This window comes from Talpa occidentalis, unplaced genomic scaffold (genome assembly GCF_014898055.3).
Source record: "Talpa occidentalis isolate TD23 unplaced genomic scaffold, MPIMG_talOcc4v2.1 talOcc4.8, whole genome shotgun sequence".
Classification (NCBI taxonomy): Eukaryota; Metazoa; Chordata; class Mammalia; order Eulipotyphla; family Talpidae; genus Talpa; species Talpa occidentalis.
This window is the reverse complement of record NW_023605194.1, coordinates 108,849,579-108,866,194: the sequence shown is the minus strand read 5'-3', so window position 1 is coordinate 108,866,194 and position 16,616 is coordinate 108,849,579. Positions and strand designations below refer to the sequence as shown.

At 39.9% G+C, this 16,616-nt stretch overlaps 1 protein-coding gene across 1 annotated transcript; it reads right to left on the bottom strand.

Moving 5' to 3' along the window:
* Positions 1-106: 106 nt before the first annotated feature.
* On the bottom strand, positions 107-16,137 carry PRMT9 (protein arginine methyltransferase 9). Its single transcript, XM_037496282.2, has 12 exons — positions 15,933-16,137; positions 14,327-14,475; positions 12,937-13,173; positions 12,235-12,402; positions 10,599-10,701; positions 9,168-9,274; positions 6,920-7,109; positions 5,287-5,470; positions 3,169-3,877; positions 1,446-1,599; positions 930-1,052; positions 107-664 (listed from the first exon to the last, which is right to left on the bottom strand). The coding sequence occupies exons 1-12, from the start codon at positions 16,119-16,121 to the stop codon at positions 449-451; spliced, it is 2,529 nt and encodes an 842-aa protein (XP_037352179.1). The 5' UTR covers positions 16,122-16,137; the 3' UTR covers positions 107-448.
* Positions 16,138-16,616: the final 479 nt, after the last annotated feature.

Genomic DNA, 16,616 nt, shown 5'->3' with positions numbered 1-16,616 from the left:
GCTCTGGTGAATTCTCTCGCCCTCCCGTGCTTCTGACTGTACCCAGTGCATGTATAAACAAAATGAACAAACAAACAAATAAATAAATAAAACATGCCTCTATTAAAAAAAAAAAAAGGATACATGATAGTGAAAACGAAAAATATCTTAGTGGCTTTAGAGTGTAGACGGGTATAGCAAAATGTAATTGACATCATGTAAGACCAAACAAAAACACTTTCCTAATTTGTAAAGTTAACACTTTCCCAGAAAAGTCTGCAGCAATATTTTTATAATAATTCTACTCTTTAATTTTGGATATTTTAAATATACTTTATTAATGTCAATTTAAAAAAAATATTTGTTACAAGAAACTAAATCAGTTTTATAATTACAATCCCACTAATTCAGACCAGAAAAATTATGTACTTGCTCCTCCACTTAAGCAGTTTTCATAGAAAACCCCTTTTCACTGCTTTACTGTGATGCTGACATTGCTTTTGTGATGCTGGACACAAAGAACAAGTTCCTCTCCCATTTCCACCTGGATGGGATTGTCCAAAACAACCGCAGCTTGTTTCCAGTGGGAGGCTTTACTGGAGGTATCCAACTTAATCTCCTCATCAAGGTGCATATGATACCAAAACGGAATGGCAGTCACTTGTCCAGATTTACAAACGTGCACCTACGAAAGTCAAGAAATCATGAAAATTTCATCATCAAAGTAAAAAAAGTCTGGATTTTTGTCAATTTAGTTCCAAATTCAACAAATACATCTAATCACCTGATTCAAATTGGTATCGATTTTATTCATGAATATAATTTAAGTTCAAAAAGAAAGAACATTTAAGTCTTCAAAGAAAGTGGCTAAAACTATGGTATACATATAAAGTATTGCCTAGTTTAAGGAAATTATTCTGAATATGACAAGAGTGATTGTTTCATATTACCTTTACTTCTGTACTGGAGGTGTTCAAATATGGAGTCATTAGATCTAGTCTTAAGAGTTCCACTGGCTTGCTTAAAGGTGTACAGGGCAAGGAAGGTAGGTCCAAAAATACACGTATAGGTACCTAAGGAAAATAAAAGTTTCCATTTTTATCAATTCTTTTTGTAGCCAAGGCTCATCAAGTGCTAATGCTTTTTACATCTGTTACCTCATTTAGTTTAACTTCCACATCAACCTTTAAGCATAAGTATTTTGATGGTTCCAGTTTTCTATAGGAACAAGCCAAGGTTTAGGAAGATTAAGTAATTTGCTATTTTCATTTGTAACAGTGGTTCAGAGCACATAATTCATAAGACAGAATTCCTTGACTAATCCAACCCCCCTTTTATTTATCCATAAAAGATTCCTTTGCTGTAGGAAACTGATTATCTTCCTAATCCAACTAAACATGGCAACTAGATAAAACTACAGAGAGGGATAAGCTAGATAAGAGCCAACAGACTGAATTTCCACTTACCTGGAACTGGTTAATAAACGGTGCTATATTTAACCCTAGAGTTCGTTCTGTTCCTTGCACAGCACTCTCTTCCACCAGTGTCTGTGATTCCACAAGCAACCCAAACATCAGCACGTACTGAGGAAAGATCTTGCCTCCTGACTGTAACAAACACCTAGAGAAGGTAAAATATTTTTTTTTAAAGATTTATTTATGCATACAAGAGCTGTGGTGTAGGCCAGAGGTGTGGGGGTGGGAGGTGAGAAGATTCACCAGAGACAGAGTGGGGTGCAGAACAGGCAGCTTGACTGAAATACACTGCTGAGGAAAGCAAGGGTGAGACAGGAGAGGTCTGCTGTGCCATGTGGGCTAGCTCCCTGGCCTGCAATCGAACTCATGCTGATCACTTCATAGTGCTGAGACTTAACCCCTTGCGCCACCAGGGAGGCCCCAAAGGTAAAATATTTTAAAATGCATCTTGATTCCCTGCATTTTATATATACCAATAACTAAATCAGGATGAATCAGTGAGCAACAGATTCTATACTGTCTAATGGATTTTGTGATGGACTGGTAGCTCAGAATGGTATACTACTGTAAATTATTTCCCAAGAAGTCAAACTTAACCACTAATGTAGCAAAGAAAAATAATCAGTTGGCTGAGTAGATAAAAGTCTCAAGGTTCAGAAAAAGTATAATGGATATTAAAATTAATGAGTGTGATTAGGAAAGGGATATTTACATACTTTCAAAATGACTTACTCATTACAAAGAGAAAAATAGCAACTTACTGTGAAAAAACCTGGTGGATACAATTTAAACTAACTGATCTAAAATCAGTGATAGGCTGAAACATCATGAGCCTCCTCATGTGACAAAACTGGTATTCCTCTATAAAAATAGATAATCTGAATCTAATAAGAAAACATGAACATTGTACAAAGTAAGTGACCTACAAATTATTGTCAGGAGACTGAGGAACTGTTTCAGAAAAAAGGAGATGAAAGAGACATAAAAGCAATGCAATATGTGATCCTGGATTGGATTTTAGGCCAGGCACAAAAAAAGAGCCATAAAGGATATTTTTGCAACATGTGGTGAAATATGCCTAAATTTTATACATTCAATACCAGTATTGTGTACACATTAACTGTCTGATCTTAATAAGAGTATGAGGATTATAGATATGAATGTCCTGTTTCCTAGGAAATACCAAAGTATTTTGGGGTTAAGGCACATGATATCGAACTTTCTAAATTGGTTAGAGAGAATAACAGCAAATGTGACAAAATATTAAAAATTTATGAGTTGGACTGTAGTTACATGCTAAGTGTGACTATAACGTATATACACTGAGAGGACTTTACTGAGAAAGAGATCGTTCCTACACCAGAAGAGAAGGCTGCACAGCAGAAAGAGCACCCAGGAGAAACTAAAGCAGCAAGACCGTATGTCAATGACAAATCTGAGATTAGATCTGAACCCTTTCTGTTCCTTGTACTACACGCCACCAAAAACATCTGATTAAAATTTCACATGCATGTTTATACAAAGGCAGTAAAGCAGCCTCACTTCTTCACAACAGTGCAGGGATTCACTTGGGAAGTCAGTATAACACACAAAAGAAATGAGAAAAGCACGTGTGAGCAACATATAATGATCATGACTCATTTATAGAGTTACGCCATTAAAGAACTAAAAGAATTTAACTATTGAGCTCAAAAAGTTATATTTTGGGTGTTACCTGGATATTGCAGCTTTTTCCATTATTTCCTGCTGAATGAGTCCAGATGGCTCAATGACATCTAGTATAATTATGCTCCACAGCTTGTCTGATTTTGGCCTTTGTAACACAGCAGATTCATCTTCCACATGTCTCAACCAAAACTCAAGGGTTTCTTTAGGAAAATGATTGGCTTCAGAGATGAGGTCCAGTGCTATACGATGCTGGTCTTTCTCCACAGAACTGTAAGGTTTAACCTGCCCGAGTGTGCCGGCAATTACAGGCAGAATGGAGAAGCCTTCAGACACATCTAACACATAGAAGGGCTCAGCCACGCCCTGTTCGGAAGTGTTTTGTCCACAGCTCGCCTCGTCACTCTGATTGTGAGTATCCATGGCCTGCCAGAGTTTCTCTGGGCTCAATGAAGACAACACTTTTCTCATTGCCATCTTAAAGCCATCATGATACGAAACATTATTAAGCAAAGCAATTTCTGTGGATTCCAGTACACATGAATGTTCCACAGTGTCGGGTTTACTGGTCTGAAGGTTAGCCAGGGCACTACAGAGTTCAGCTTCATTTCCTAAAGGGAGCAAATCCTGCTTCTTGGTAAAACTTTTCCCAACATCCATTTGTTCTGAACTGAAGATATTAATACTCTGGATTCTTAAATAATAATCTTGACAAGACACTTCCATCATCACACGGTCCCCAGGTTTTATCCAGTACTCTTCATAGAATAGTAAGAAATAAAAAAAAATAAGTGATGAGATGAACACAAGCCTGTGGATCACACCATCCCATCCTCCCATTCCATGCTCCATATTTTAAATCACTACAGGAAGTGATATTACATCTATAATAGACATTCCATCACTGAACAGAATTAAGTGACTTAACCTATTTATTTCCTACCAAAAAAACTAGTAGGAAAATTCCTCTAGCTTTAACGGGGGGAGGGGAGGACAGGACTAAAGTTTGAAGATTGCATAAATCACAGTAACAGAATGATCCAAGAGTTCCATTAGTGGACCCACCTATCATATTACAGTGCTTTCACTGCAATCACTGTAGGGACCATCATGTTCCCAAGCTGCAGGGAGGGGAGGGCAGAGGAGGAGCAGAAGGGGACTCTCAGCTTTCTGTGGTACGGAAGCCAAAAGTACCAAAGATCAAAATCCCACATCAATGCCAGATTGCTCTTTGGCTTAATGGCACATGCTTTTCTCTAAGAGAAATTTCCAAAAGGGCAAGCAGGATTCAGTAGAACCTTGTCAGTAATAGTTTCTTTTTTTTTTTTTTAAGATTTATTTATTTATTTATGCAAGAACTGGAGTACAGGCCAGATGCATGGGAGGGTGAGAGGATTCACCAGAGACAGAGTGGGGAACAGAACAGGCAGACTGACGAAATACACTGCTGAGGGGAGCAGCGGGCAAGACAGGAGAGGTTTGCCGTGCCATGTGGGACCCTCACCAGGCCCGCTGGGATGGAACCGGGGCTGCAGAGGTTGCATACAGCTTCACAGCGTGGTGCTCACCCACCTGCGTCACCAGAGGAGGCCCAGTAATAGTTTTTAATTGCAAGTATTTAGGCACTCTTGCATGTTCAGACATTTGAAAATATAAGGAAGGCCTAGGTCCTGCAATAAGGATTCCATGTTTTTCACACATGCTTTCAGACTTCGTAAAACTTGTCAATGTAAAATGATAAAAATCCCTTCTTATCAGTCCTAGAGTCAAGTGAAAATACATTTCTGTGACATGGGGCTCCAGACACACCCTCAAGTTCTAAAAGTGGCAAGAACTTCTGCACTAAAAGTAATACCTTTTCAGCTATGTTCCACAAAAAATGGACTATCCTGTCTCTTTCTGACAGCTAATCAGCTGAAGCAATGATTTAATGTTAGATATTTTTGAGTGTTGAGTGGCATGAGTTTTCTATTAGTCTCTTCATGTATGTGTGTGTGTAGACGTGCATGAACTATTTAAAACTATTTAAAAAAAAAAAGTTCTGACTTAACCAATCTCCTCTGACTAGAAACTATATTCAAAGTAATTTTTCTGGCATGACTAAAATGCATAGAGGATTAAAGCAACAATTTTCAAAAACAAGTTGAAAAAATCAGACCAGCTATACCTGCAAGGTCCTGTACAGGGTAGACAGCCTGTTCCCAACACGTCTCCTCACTAGGACTTGTGGATAAACTGTGCTCCTCATCAAGGTGGAGTACAAACCAAACCACAATTGCATCCAGTATGCCTTCTTTAACCACAGGAATACCAAAGTGATCAGGTTTTTTAGTTGCAAGACTTTTTAATTCCTGACAAAATGCAAAAGGAATACAAGGATTTCATACATTTAACATCACACACACACACACACACACACACACACACACACACGCACACACGTCCCAATACCATTCCACTTCCGTTTCTGTGTTCTTGGTCCTACCCAGAGTATCTCAGTGCACCTTTAACAATTTAAGGCACAGTAGCTAGGAGGCGCTGATCTATTACAGTAAAATATTATGCAGTTATTAAAAACAATGAGGTAGATACTTATTGACATTGGAAGATCATGATACATTGTTGAACACAAGTGGTAAAGCAATAGGGTTTTTGTTTGTTTTTTTTTTGAGTGTGTGTGTGCGTGTGCGTGTGCGTAAAAATAGAAAAGCAAGTCCAAAATGATGCTCTACAAAATAGTGACCTGGGCAGAAAAGGGCCTAGATTTTAAAAAGGAAGAAACATAGCTTTTCCTTTCCATTCACCTATATTATCTGAAAGTGCTAAATCTAGGCAGATAATACTTTCAAAATGAAAGTCAATAAGGTAAGGGTTTTTCTATGTGCAAAGAATTAAAATAAAAACATTAAAATAACAAAAGGCTAGCTTTGGGGTACTTATAGGAACATAGTATCAGCCTAGAAATGCTCTTGAAACTCATTCTCAGTAATCAAACCTAAAATGTTTGTTTCGCTTCAGACCACCTCAAGGAAAACCTAGTAACAATTAATAGGAGAAAGCTTTTATTAAATTATAGAAATCTTAGGTTAAAATGCCCCTCACAAAGTCTTCTGTCCCCAGGCAGACTTCCTCTAAGACAGTATATACCTTTGACATTATGTACACTATGTACCTATGAACATTTAATCTTAAGTATCTTCAGAGAAGAATTCTATGTAACCTTTCTCAGCCTGGTTGATACAGCCGGGTGATCACCTGGTTCTGCTTCAACCAAGACCATCCCAGTGTGTGTGTCTCTGGAACCGCTCAGTCCCCAGTAACCAGTGATGGCTGCTAACACACACACACCAGATCAAGGGAGTGCTTCCTGTTCATCTCAATGAACACTATTAATTTGAAATGACAGCATAACAGAAAAACATCAGGAAGCTGCAGGTTGGACTCCTGCCACTGCAGTCACAAGCTGCACAATGTGGGGAATATCCACGCAAGCAACAGTTACCGCATCTGGAGAGCGCGAGAGTACACAGCAGTGCACACAGCACGTTACGTGACCTACGGGCTCACGGAAGCGCCTGGCACATGATATGACTCCAGCGAATGTAAAGAAATTTTTTTTTTTCTGTGTTTAAGCCAATGACTTCAGCAAGGTACTTGGTTCTGTTTAATTATTTGTTTTACATTCAGTAAATGGAATCCCATGTAAACTCTTAAAATAAGATTGTCCTATATATTATTTTTTACAATGCATGAAATTTAATACTCAAAAATAGTAACTGGACTTTTTTTTTTTTTTTTACCTGGAGATTGTTGAAATCTACTGTCATAATTTCAAAGCATTCTGTCAAAGCCAAATAGCCCCCAGAAACTCGACTCATCTTTTCAGTTGTATAAGGTTCAGCTGTTTCTTCAGTAGCTACAGAATAAGCCGGACTCTGAAATTTCACATTTATTGGCAAAGAGATCCCAGCAAGGTCCTTACTATCCACTCTGGTAAAAGGAGAAATGGAGGGGGTGGGGAGAAAGATGTGTTTGTTTTAGGAGCAAGTATTCTTAAACACAGTTATTTAAACAATCATTAACAATAAAAGAAAAAAATGAGGGCCTCCCCGGTGGCGCAGCGGTTGAGCGATGGGTTGCGAAGCCTCTGCAGCGCCAGTTCAATCCCCGGCTGCTCCCAGGCCACCGGAGGAGGGTCCCACATGGTGCGCAGACCTCTCCTGCCGCCCGCTGCTCCCCTCAGCAGTGTACTTCGGTCCTTCTGCCTGCTCTGCTCCCTGCTCTGGTTCTGGTGAATTCTCTCACCCTCCCGCGCTTCTCTCTGCACCCAGTGCTTGTATAAATAAATAAATAAATAAATAAATAAATATTCAAAATAAATAAATAAATGAATAATTTAAAAAAAAAAAAAAGAAAAAAGTGAGAAATAGGTCTAAATAAAAAAATCTCTGCTGATCAAAAGATATTCGGTAAGAAAGTAAAAAGCAAGCCACTGGGGCCTCCCCGGTGCAGCAGTTGAACACTGGGTTGCGAAGCTGTCCGCAGCCTCTGCAGCACCAGTTCGATCCCCGGCTGCCAGGCGAGGGTCCCACATGGCGCGCAGACCTCTCCTGCCGCCCGCTGCTCCCCTCAGCAGTGTACTTCGGTCCTTCTGCCTGCTCTGCTCCCCGCTCTGGCTCTGGTGAATTCTCTCACCCTCCCGTGCTTCTGACTGTACCCAGTGCTTGTATACATAAATAAATAAATCTTAATAAAAAAAAAAAATGCGCAAGCCACTGAAGGACTCCTTTTTCAAAATGGTAGCTACCTGTCACTTAATTTTTACATTGGGTAAGACAAAAAATTATAGTGGTTTTCCTGAAAAATGTAAAGAGAAATTATTGAATTCATGTTACAAGAGACAACCTTGCTTTTCTTGTGGGCAATTCAGCAACATGTTTCTGCACCTTAAGAAATACGCTTTAACTCAGTAACTCTGTATTACGACGTTTCCAAAGAAAATAAAAGACAAGTCTACAGAAACATAAAAGTACAGATATTTACCCTTGTTCTTAAAAGTAAAAAAGTGGAAACAATTTAAGAATTCCAAACTCTGAGGACTATATTTGGAAATTGATTTTAAAAAGTGATGATGCAAATCTATTAACATGAAGAGGTACACAAAGAAAAAGCAAATCCAGTTAGTGATACTTTTGAAGTAAAATTAAATTTAATCACACACATTTATTTGGAGAGCTGACTGAAACTCAAGCAGTACACTCTAATTCAGCAAATCTGCTGTGTAAAATCACCATCTGTTCGGTCTGTGCCCTGATAGCAAAACATGTTTACATGTCACCCCGTAAGAGGCACAGAAAAGGGTAAGGAAGAATACCAAAAAAGATGCAGAGTAGTTATCCAGTGGTGAGAAGCTTAAGATGGTGTTTATGTTCTTCTTTACTCATAGTATTTCCAAAAATATTTATGTGTTACATTTACTATTAAGTATTGGAAGGGGCCACTCTAAAACGCCCCAACAAAATACGGACCAATATCTGAGCAAAATAAAACACTCATTGTTCAGGAAAAAAAACATTACCGAGAAGCTACTAGAGTAAAAAATTTAATGTCGTATTTTCATGTTTATATTTAATAAGTAAATCTCAGAATCTCAAAGCTTGAAAAATACTAAAATTTCATCCCATTCAAACACAAAACATAGTATCAATCAGGTTTTTTAAAAGAGGGAAATAGAAGAAATAAAATTAAAAAATTATTTTCACACTGGAAATTTTTATCTCACTTTCGCCTAAAGACAATCTGAATATTAACAATTTTTCTGTTTGAATATATCACAGGCCAAAAAGGTTTTCACTAAAAAATCTGAGTCAATTTTAATTTTTGATTTCTATTATAAAAGGGGGAAAAAAGGAAAAAGAAAATTAAGACTGGAAGAACGTGAATTTCAAGGTAAGAAAGCTGCAAGTTCTCATCCTTATAGCCTTTGAAGTATAGTCTACAACTTAAAATACTGTTTTTTTAGTAATTACTATTTAAATAATCCCTTACCTATGATGTCTTCTTATCTCTGCACATTCTACTGCCATCCCAAATATAACAGCACTTGCTGGTATAACTTTCCCATAGTTTTCATAATTACCACTTTCACCTTTGGCCTAAAAATATAACAAAATTATGTTCAGTACACCTATAAAAAAATGTGTTATATATGAAAATTAAGAAAAAAGCTTTAAAAACAATAAGAACAAGCACTTTTATAATCTTTAAAAAGTTTCCTTTGTTGACTAGACTTATTTTGGTGATCATTTCACAATATGGAAATATGAAATTATGTTGTACACCTGAAACGACATGCTATATCAATTACATCTCAATGTTTTCTTTTCCATTCTACATATGTATACGTGTGTATACACACACATACTTTTAACAGCATAAACAAAGGAGGGATGTAAGTATGCACACAAGAGGAACGAATATAACTTTAATTGAGAAGCCAAAATTATCATTACCTATTTGAAAAATTAACCATTCTTCTGTTCAACTTTTAGCTACCTTAAATCTAAGTCATTTTCTATAACGTAATGAATTATTACATGTTAAAATCCTTTCATTTACAGTACATATAAAAAGCATCTGCAACCAAAGGACACAAAAACATTGATTCAAAAGACCACCTATACCCCTATGTTTATTGCAGCACTATGTATAATAGGTAAAACCATAGTCATCTATGCCCAAAAATAGATGACTGGATCAAGGTGTGGCATATATACACAATGGAATATTACTCCGCAATCAAAAAAGATAAACTCATGCCATTCACAGCAACATGGATGGAACTAGAAGGAATTATACTCAGTGAAATAAGCCAGAAGGAAAAAAAAAATATGGGATGGTTTCACTTATAGCAGGAATATAGGGGAACCAAATAAGACATCAGTGTAAAAAAATAGCAACAGTACAAACACAACAAAGCAAAAACGGACAATTATAAATCAGAGACAAACTGCAAGGGAGGAGGCGGGAGAGGGATCAGAGGGAGGGGGGGAGGAGCACAGGGGACTGAGGTGATGGTGCACGGGTGCATAGGTGAAGGAAACTCTATGGGGACTACACCTGAGGGGGTGGGGGGAAGCAAATATTGTTTAAAAATGAACAATGATGTAAAAAAATTTAAAAACTAATTTTAAAAAAATGTAATAAAAAGAAAAAAAAATTCCACAGTGAGCCTCTCCACAATGTCACCTCAGTTCCATGAATTCCTTCCTGAAATACTTTATATGCCCCACCCAGCACACAAGCATACATTACATTATGTCATTAAATGCTCTTTGTGTTGATTTCTTTCCAAATATCCAGTATAGATCCTGACAGCAGGGTGTATTTCATACTGTTTTACACCTAGCACTAGGGGTTCAATAAATATCTGTTGAAATAATGAATATAATCAAATTTTAGTGTTTTAAAATCGCTTACCTTTGGGGGCAAAAGTAAATTCTCCCATGCATGAATCAAACTCTCCACAATTCCTTCTCCAAATAAACCTGCATCGACAGTTTCTGTTACAACTAGGGACACTCTATAGAATGATTTTTTAAAGACACACGTAAGTAAAATATCATGCTTTTATATAAAGATGTCAAACCTGAGAGAAGGAAGAGTATATTACAGAAACAGTCATATGTAAAATTTCTAATACATTTCATTTTTACTATCTACCCTTGATTCTTGAGGAACCTGACTACTGTTCCTCAGGTTCCTCTGTTCTCTACTGGCATATCTGGGGCGGAGGGGGGTTGGCGTGGGGAGAGGACAGGAAGGAGGGGAAGACACAACACACAACCTTCACCTGACCCTGCTGCCTCCTCAGGCCTTCTTTCATTGACTAAATGAAAGACTCCTTAAGTGGGGGTTTTACCAGTCCCCTTAAGAGGGGTCTTTACCTTACCAGTCCCCCTCCTACTGCTGAGCAATTAAATTTCCATTCCCAACACTAAAGATACTCTATCATCAAAGACTCCTATACTTATCAAAGTGAATAATCTTTCTCAGTTCTCATTTTCCTTGATCTACAAATAACATTTAATGTGAAAAGTCCTCCCTTTCAAAATCCTTCCTCTACCTCATTATCCTTGCTGTTTACCTCTTAGACAATGATTGCGCCTCCCCTCAAGTCTAATCGACTAACATTTTATTTTTATTTATTTATTTTTTTAAAGATTTATTTATTTTTATACAAGAACTGGGGTATGGGCTAGATGCGCGGGAGGGTAGAGAGGATTCACCAGAGACAGAGTGGGGAACAGAACAGGCAGACTGACGAAATACACTGCTGAGGGGAGCAGCGGGCGAGACAGGAGAGATCTGCATCGCCATGTGGGACCCTCGCCAGCCGGCTAGGATCGCACCTGCACTGCAGAGGCTGCGGACAGCTTCACAGTGCGGCACTCAACCGCCTGTGCCACCAGGGAGGCCCTAACATTTTATTTTTAAATAGTACTTAAAATTAAGAACTATTGATCACATAGGCAATATTACCCATTTTATCACTAAAACACTGAAACCAACAAAGATAAAGTAATTTTGCAAAAGTCAAGTTTATATAGTAAATACTTTACCACATATTTTTCTCAAAACCTTCAAATTTTTTGGGCCTCCCTGGTGATACAGGGGTTAAGGTCTCAGCACTATCAAGCTGTTGTCAGCCACTGTGGAATAAGTTCAATCCCTGACCAGAGAGGTGACCCACATAGCGCAGCAGACCTCTCCTGTCTCACCTGCTGCTCCCCTCAGTAGTGTATTTCAGTCATTCTGCCTATTCTGTTCCCCACTCTGTCTCTGGTGAATCCTCTCACCCCTGCACCTCTGGCCTACACCCCAGTTGTATGCATAAATAAAAAATAAATCTTTAATAAAAATAAACCTTCAGATATTTTACCAAGAATATGACCTTGTTATAAAATTCCATGTTATGTTAAACTATGCTATATCCAAATTTTTATAAGGGTTTTAGCATTTTTGTTTAAACAAGAAGCCAGTAATGTACTGATTTTTTTAAATGAAACTGCCTTATAAACAAAATTTTATGTAAACAATGTTTATATCCTAATACCTTTCAGGGATGTGTTTTGGAATTTCTATGTCCAGTGACTTCATATGTAGGAGAGTGATTCCTGTTTCCATCTTGTTTGCTGCCACCACGTCGCAGGCAAGTTCATACATGGTCTTGGACAACTCACAGGCATACACAGAGCATGCTCCAGCTTTCTTAGCAAACATGCTACAATGGGAAAAAGTGCTCCATCAAAAAAAAAAAATCACTGTTTTTTTTCACTTTTTAGTGGAATAATGATGCTTAAACATAGGGTTTTGCATTTAACTAACAGAACCAATATTTTATTCCATATTAAAAAATGAACTAAAACTCTTATCAAGAAACAAACCATACAATAAATCGTAAAATCCACCTCATTAAGAACATACCCTCTGGTTTTGATGAACACTAATATGTTTTAATTTAAGACAACTAAATTCAACCAGAATGTTAATGCAAAAAGAACTCTTAAAATTCATTATTCAAAAATTCATAAAAAACCCCAGTTTCTCTTAGTTATGTCCAGTTTTTTATAAAGTAAAAGTTACAGTGAAAAATACAATTATAGTTGCTTGAATAAACATGATTATAAGTACGTTAAACTCTGTAAATTACACTGCTAATTTTTCCAATTTTGCTAGCAACTTTAATTTACATTAATATACAGATATATATTATATATTATATATTATATATAATTTAAACACAATTCCAACGAACCTTAGTATTCCGGTTCCTGCTCCAATGTCCAAAACACTTTTTGACCCCAAACAAACGGCCTTTTGGATTGCTGCATTATAAATTGTATTCCTTTTGATGTCATTAAGCATGATAAAGTGCCAGCGTTCTACCAGCCAGTTTGCAACTCGATAAAAATTCTCCTTTGCATCACTGAAATCAGGATTCAGCTTCACTGCTTTATGAAAATACCCTGCTGCTTCATCTCTAAAGCCCATTCTACAGTAAAAAATGACAGACAAAATATTCCACAATGTGTTATCAATTATAGTAGCCTTTGTTCATGCCACTTATTTGGCTTGAAGATCCCATACCACACCCCAAATCCTACTCAGCCCATGACTATTTCCTTTGGGAAGTTTCTTGTGAGGATGGCAATCCTGAATCAGCTCTTCCTTTTCTGAACCCTGTTCTAGTACTTACATTCCAGGACTCTAACAGTACTTGACTATATATTACTATTGTACTAAAGTACAGAAGCTCTCATAGCCATGCTCCATTTAACCAACTCACTAGAGCACCAGCACTTTCTAAAAATCACACATACACCCCTCCACCCCACCCAGGTAAAACATACTAATGCCTCTGGCTCATAGGCTCCGCTGGACCTAAATGCCTTTTCTCTCAGCAACTAAGCTATGTGGTCATCAAGAATCAGTTGTGGGCCTCCCTAGTGGCCTAGGGGTTAAGTCTCAGTACTATCACTGCAAGGGCCCACCGTGGAGGCCAGAGTTCAATCCCCAGCCAGGGAGCTAACTCATACATGGTGCAGCAGACCTCTCCTGTCTCACCCACTGCATCTCACCCACTGAGCAGTGTATTTCAGTAAATCTGCCTGTTCTGCTCCCCGCTCTGTCTCTGGTGAATCCTCTCACCCCCCGCGCCTCTGGCCTACACCCCACTTCCTTGACACAAAAAATAAATGAATAAACAAACAGACTTAAGCTGCATAATAGCACATTATTGAGGCTGACTAGTTATCTGACCAGATAAGCAAAGCAACGAAGCAAAGGACAACTGCTGGAACATGTAGAATGACCTAGTATATGGAACTGGGCTTATTCCTAAACAAAAATTCTCCCTTTGTACAAGGCCGGAAGACCAGATTTATTAAAACAAATCTGAAACAAAAATGTTTGGTTTTTACCAGTTTCCTGAATTACAGTGTTTCTATGGCGCATAGACAGAAATTCTAACAGCAGTTTTCAACAAGTTCCAGAGAACAGATTTACAATAAATCCCCTGTGATCATTACTCTGATCCTGTTATAATTAATAAGTCTTTATATTAAACTTTTCCTTCTAAATTACTGTATAATTTATCCCTAATCAAGACAGACACAGAATCATTCTTAACACAAGTCCCCACAAACCTGAAGAGATGCTCCCCCATACTATTGCAGATGACTTCATCGTCAGGAAACAGTTCCAAGGCTTGCTCATAGCAACCAAGCAGGTCTTGTGTTCGACTGAGAGCATCAAGCTCTTCAGCCCATCTGAAGAGAGTATACTGAAAAGTTTCCTTTACAAAATAGAAAACAGCAAATTAGTCAATAACATAAATAATGAGAAAATATACAACACTGGTTGAAGATTTCACAGAGAATAAAACTTATTATGAAGCATCACCTTAAAGGTTATTTAGCTTTAGTAGGCACTGTTTGCTAAATAAGCAAATGCACACCTGAGTGAATCTGACCACCTACCTGGTGGTGACATACAGAACTTGACGGCTTGACCTAACCCACCTGGTGCAGCAGACCTCTCCTGCCTTGCCCATTGCTCCCCTCAGCAGTGTATTTCAGTAACACTGCTCCTCACTCTGTCTCTGGTGATTCCCCCCACCCCCTCCCTCTCTCTCTCTCACTCATACAAACGCACATACACACACACACACATACGTCTGGCCTACATCCCAGTTCTTGTATGCATAAATAAATAAATCTTTAAAAAGAAAGTACAGATGTTTCTAGTGATTAAAGATCACCATGTTACTAAACATCCCACAAAGGACAGGACAGCCCGTCACAAGAGAGAATTCTCCCATCCAAAATGCCAACAGTACTGAGGTTGAGAAACCCTGGGTGAAATAAATCAAAGTAGCTTGAGGGCTTCACACTGAAAAGTGAATGCACAATTAAGTTAATAACTGGGAAAAAATGTACAGGATTTCAAATAACCACCACAAATATTCCAAAGATTGAATCTCGAGTGTTATGAAAAGTGCGTCATCAAACAGAATAAAACAAAAATAAACTTTTGGACTAGAAAACCAATTAATGGTTACCAGAAAGGAAGGGGGAAAGTAATAGGTAAATCGGAATAAAAGAGATGATTGCATGATGAAGGCCAGAAATAGCCCTTCAGAGGTGGAACTCACTGGAGAATATACATGTTGCTTTTTAATGATCCACATCTGAAGCTTTTATGCTACAATGCAACGTGAAGTCAATTAAACATCCCATTTTTTAAAGACTGTATCATGAAATGATTAGGTTGATTCTAAACATTCTTCTGCACAGGGTAAAGACAAGTGCAAAGGTCCTGAGGTAGGGACATGCTAGAAACAGATACTGGCAGCGTAAAGGCCTTAGTAGCAAGCAGTCTTTGGAATTTCGAGTGAGATGGAAGTTTTGAAATAGTGAAGTGTTATGAAAAGTGCAGGCGGGCTATGTGGTGACCGCCTGCAGGAAAGCCTGGATTCGAGCCTATTCCAACCGTGGGTAGGAGATGACTGAAGCTGGAGCCAGGGCAGCAAAGAAGGGGTTGAGAGAAGCTTCTGGATCTAAGTCGAAGACTGAGTCCACAGGACCTTCTGATGAGCTGCTTGTGCGTGTAAACAAAAGAGGTGAACAGTAAACAAGGGTGAACAGTAACTAGCAACCATCAGCCACTCGCCTCAGCACCTTATTCATTCGTTCCTGCCTCCCCTCACTCTCTCCTCTTTTCCGGAACAGCAGCTCTGGCTGCGCCCCTCACCTTCACGTCGTCTTTCAGCTCCGGGGCCAGGCTGAGCACCAGCAGGTAGTGGGCATAGGCGGTGCCGAAGTCCCGGGCGCCCAGGCAGTGCTCCGCGCTCTGCAGGGACCGCGACACCAGCTCGTCGCGCCCCGCGGCCCCGGCCCCGCGCCCGGCGCCCCGGCGGGGCCTGGGCCGTGAGTTCGGCATGGAGCCAGCGGCCTCCACCTGCGCTGGCCGGGGCGAGGGAGGCTGCTGCGCTCAACGGAACGAGGAAACTGCGTCGATCGCTCCACCGCGCCGCGGCCCCCGGAGCGCGAGACCCCGCAAGAGCGCGGCAGCCCCGGGGCGCGGGCCGCGCGCCCCCCACGGCCGCCCCGAAACCCCGCGCCCCGCCCCGCTCGGCCGGCTCCGCGGACCGCGACGCCTTCCGGCCGGCGGCGCGCGCGAGTGACGTCGACGCGCGCGAAGGACGTCAACGCGCCCGACGTGCCACAGCGCCCACCCGCTTCCGTCACAGGGAGGCGCGGGGCGCACGGTCTTCCCTGGCGTCGCGCCGACGCTCACCTGCCCCTGCCGGGCTTGGGTGTCCTCCCCGGCCCCCGGGAAGGCGTGACTTCGGCTCCGGCGCCGCCTCCCCGGACGCGTCCGGCGCTGAGCAGCACCTGCGCGGGAGGAGGCGGGGGTGGGCGTGAGGAAAGGCCA